Source organism: Augochlora pura, unplaced genomic scaffold, assembly GCF_028453695.1.
Source record: "Augochlora pura isolate Apur16 unplaced genomic scaffold, APUR_v2.2.1 APUR_unplaced_1727, whole genome shotgun sequence".
Taxonomy (NCBI): domain Eukaryota; kingdom Metazoa; phylum Arthropoda; class Insecta; order Hymenoptera; family Halictidae; genus Augochlora; species Augochlora pura.
Genome location: NW_027581803.1, coordinates 1 through 3,319, shown reverse-complemented (window position 1 = coordinate 3,319; position 3,319 = coordinate 1). Strand labels below are relative to the sequence as shown.

The following is a 3,319-nucleotide window of genomic DNA, read 5'->3' as shown; positions in this document are numbered from 1 at the left end:
TAATAATTAAATGGTTACATTGTCATATGAAAATACTGCACTACTATATTATAATAAATTACTGTTTTATAATATTGAAGCATTATCTATCACACACAAATATATCACAATGTTACAATATAAAAATATAGTATTATAATATTAAAGTACTATATTAAATAATTATATTGTCATACAAAAATATATTAAAATATCGAATTGTTATATTGTAATATGAAAATGCTATTACAATTCATTTATTTTCAAAGAATGTCCTTCCGGATTTACATACGACATCCGGGGATATTTACAAAAGTGTCCCGTTAATGCGCGCGCTGAAATAAATATAAATAAATGGAAGTATTAAAAATAGAATAGAGTAAAAATATAATACGTGGCGGCTTATAATTGAAATATAAAACTGACTAGATGCAATAATAAATAAAACAATATAGAAGAAACAGCTACAAAGAAATGTATAGTTAAGCTACTATAATATATAATATACAATATACGATGTATACAATATACAATACACAATATACAGTATACAATACACAATACACAATATAGAATATACAATATAAAATATACAATATACAACATATAATATACAATATATAATATTAAACTACTCTATAATGGTATTAAATTGTTATGTTGTCATATGATAATACTACATTAAAGTATTACATTCTAATGATAAAAAGTGATATATTATTAACACAAAACGTACGTGAATAATAAAGAACTTAAATAGATAGCATTGTTTCTCCCGGAGAATCTTCTCTGCAACTATTTCTGTAAAACATACCGTGCTTTCGTCGAAAGAAGGCACAGCGTGTTTACATTCCCATTTCTGCTGCAATCCACTATCCCTCCTACGATCCCTTCTATTCAGCTATTGGCCAAAGATGGTGTCGAATATCAACACTACGATCTCCGCTCTGTTGATATTCGACACAGTTTTCGGGCAATAGTCACGATTATGCAAAGGTTATGTTTAAGAGAGACAGTGGACTGCAGCAGAAGTGGGAATATAAACACGGTGTGCCTTCTATTTGGCGAACGCGCACAGTACATACATCGAGGGTCGGCATGGTGAAAATTGTTCGGAAAGTGCACGCGAAACACCGTCTAGACAATGTACTCGGCTGGAAGAATTATTTATAGGAAACTAAATGTCCCGTGTGCACGGGGGATTGCTGAAGCTCCGCGGCTAACGGCGAACTTGTGTGTTTACAGGGAGAAACATGGCACCGGTGTTGGGTGTACCTCCTCCGCCACCACCTGCTCCGCACATGGGCCCCGATGGCTTGATCTTGCCCAGAAAACCGTACAACCCTTACCTCACCTCCAACAACCACAAGGACCTTCGCAGAGAGTTGCTGTTCAACCAGAAAGTGTAGGTATACTTAATTCGTCAGTTTTCCGTTCAATTCCGCCCGGGTCTGACGTCCGCGAACATTTCAGGTTAAGTTTCGACGGTGTTCGTTTCGAAGGAACATGGAATATAAAATGTTTATTAACATACAAGAAGCTTGACATAACCTCATTCGTGACTTGATCTGTGCCAAGAAGAAATATTTTAGAAATTCTGTGCGTCTCAGCTTTCGGATATCTGAATATCGTTCAACTTTGGCGGAAATATTGTTTTCGTTCGTTCGCATTATTTTATTCGAACGATATGTGAAGCAATACTTTGTTAATCGAATAAAGTATGTGCGTCTACAAGCCGGTAATACAGTAAAGATTCGATCGTCGAAAATCTAAGGTTATATCCAACGGATCCGGCGGGTTATGCTCGTAATACGTAAACAAAAAAAATGGAAGGAAAACGTGTCGTATGGCGACACAGCGGGACTCCACATTGCATCGTCCGAACTCGTTTTTAAGCAAATCGGTTCGCAGAAAGGCTAACGGGAAATTCGCGCGACGCGCTTCGCACGCCTATCACCGAGGAAATCGTTTCCTGCCGGTAAACGTGCGCTACTCTAGCGGGCTGTTTGCCGGATGTAGGCGGCCAAAAGTCGATTTTGTCAAACTCGTCGAAGCTAGAAACGAGATGTTACAGTTCAAATAACTTGAATGATTTATTAGTAATTTTTATTCGTTTATGATTATTTTTACTCGTTTACGATTATTTTTATTCATTTATAATTATTTTTAATAATCATCTTTACTTGCTCACAAGTATTTTTGTTTGTTCATAGTCATATCTATTCGCTTATAAGCAGTTCTATTTGTTCGTAACTATTTTCATTCATTTACTTCCATTTTCATTTGTTTGCAAATCATTTTGATTCGTTTATAATGATTTTCTCTAGGGTAAACTATATATATGTTAACAAGTATATATTTTAGGCACGCGAATTGGAAGAAATAATTTTGGCCGGCTGAATCGGGCATATACACCATTGTTCGACGGTTAACAGGCGTTTGTTTCCGCCTGGTTTTTGCCCGTCGGCGCCAATCTTCGCGACCGTGGATCGACGACAAGCGACAAACGATTAGCTAACCGCTGAATCGATTTTTCACTTTCATTCCAGAGGCCGGAACGTACTGAATCAGAAGAGCGAGCTGCAACGGGCGCTCGAGAAGCAGAGGGAGGCTGCCTCGAGGAGAGAGGCCGAGAGAAGCCGGGAAGAGAACTTCAAGGACGATCCTAGAACAGCCCTGCAAAGGGCCATCGAGCAGAGGGCGAAACACATCGAAATGGCGGTGAGTTTCACCGTGGGAACGCGACTTTAACTCTGTGGTGGATTCTGCGGCTGCAAAGAAGAACGGCCGGAAGTCGCATGTGTTCAATTCTTAAATGTCGTAACGTAATCCCTGCCGCTACTTCTCCTTTCACACTGCGTTGATTAGCACTTATTTGTCCTTAATGTTTCCCTTAATAGCACCAAATTACTTCTGTTTCTTGTATTGTCTTTATTTAGTTTCGTTTCTAGACTTTCATAACAGAAGAATTCAATTTGATTTCAATTTAGAACAAATTAATAATACTCATATTTAATAGATCTTCCATGAAATCTTTATCACAAGTGTGACTCGTTATTGTAGTGTATGGGGTTAAAGCTCTGATCACTGATGCGTAATGCCAGTAGTGTATCACACTGCATAATCTTTTCCGAGCCTATACAAATTGTTTTCTTGATGTTTTTTCGCTTCTGTGTACATAAGTAAATCCTATATGGATACTGGTCAATTAATGCATGAACTGAAATTGTCTGAAATTGTGATTTGCGGAGTTTCTCCCTCTGGCCGCAAAAATTACTGTCTCAGCTTAACCCCTTGCCCTATAATATCGTGACAGTCTCGTCACGAAGATTTGCAACAT

General features: G+C 37.8%; 1 protein-coding gene across 1 annotated transcript; it reads left to right on the top strand.

Annotated features, from left to right (window-relative positions):
* The first annotated feature begins 1,064 nt into the window (after positions 1–1,064).
* Positions 1,065–3,232, top strand: LOC144477528 (uncharacterized). Its single transcript, XM_078195257.1, has 2 exons — positions 1,065–1,384; positions 2,529–3,232. Exons 1-2 carry the CDS (start codon positions 1,233–1,235, stop codon positions 2,728–2,730), a joined length of 354 nt encoding a protein of 117 aa, XP_078051383.1. The 5' UTR covers positions 1,065–1,232; the 3' UTR covers positions 2,731–3,232.
* Positions 3,233–3,319: the final 87 nt, after the last annotated feature.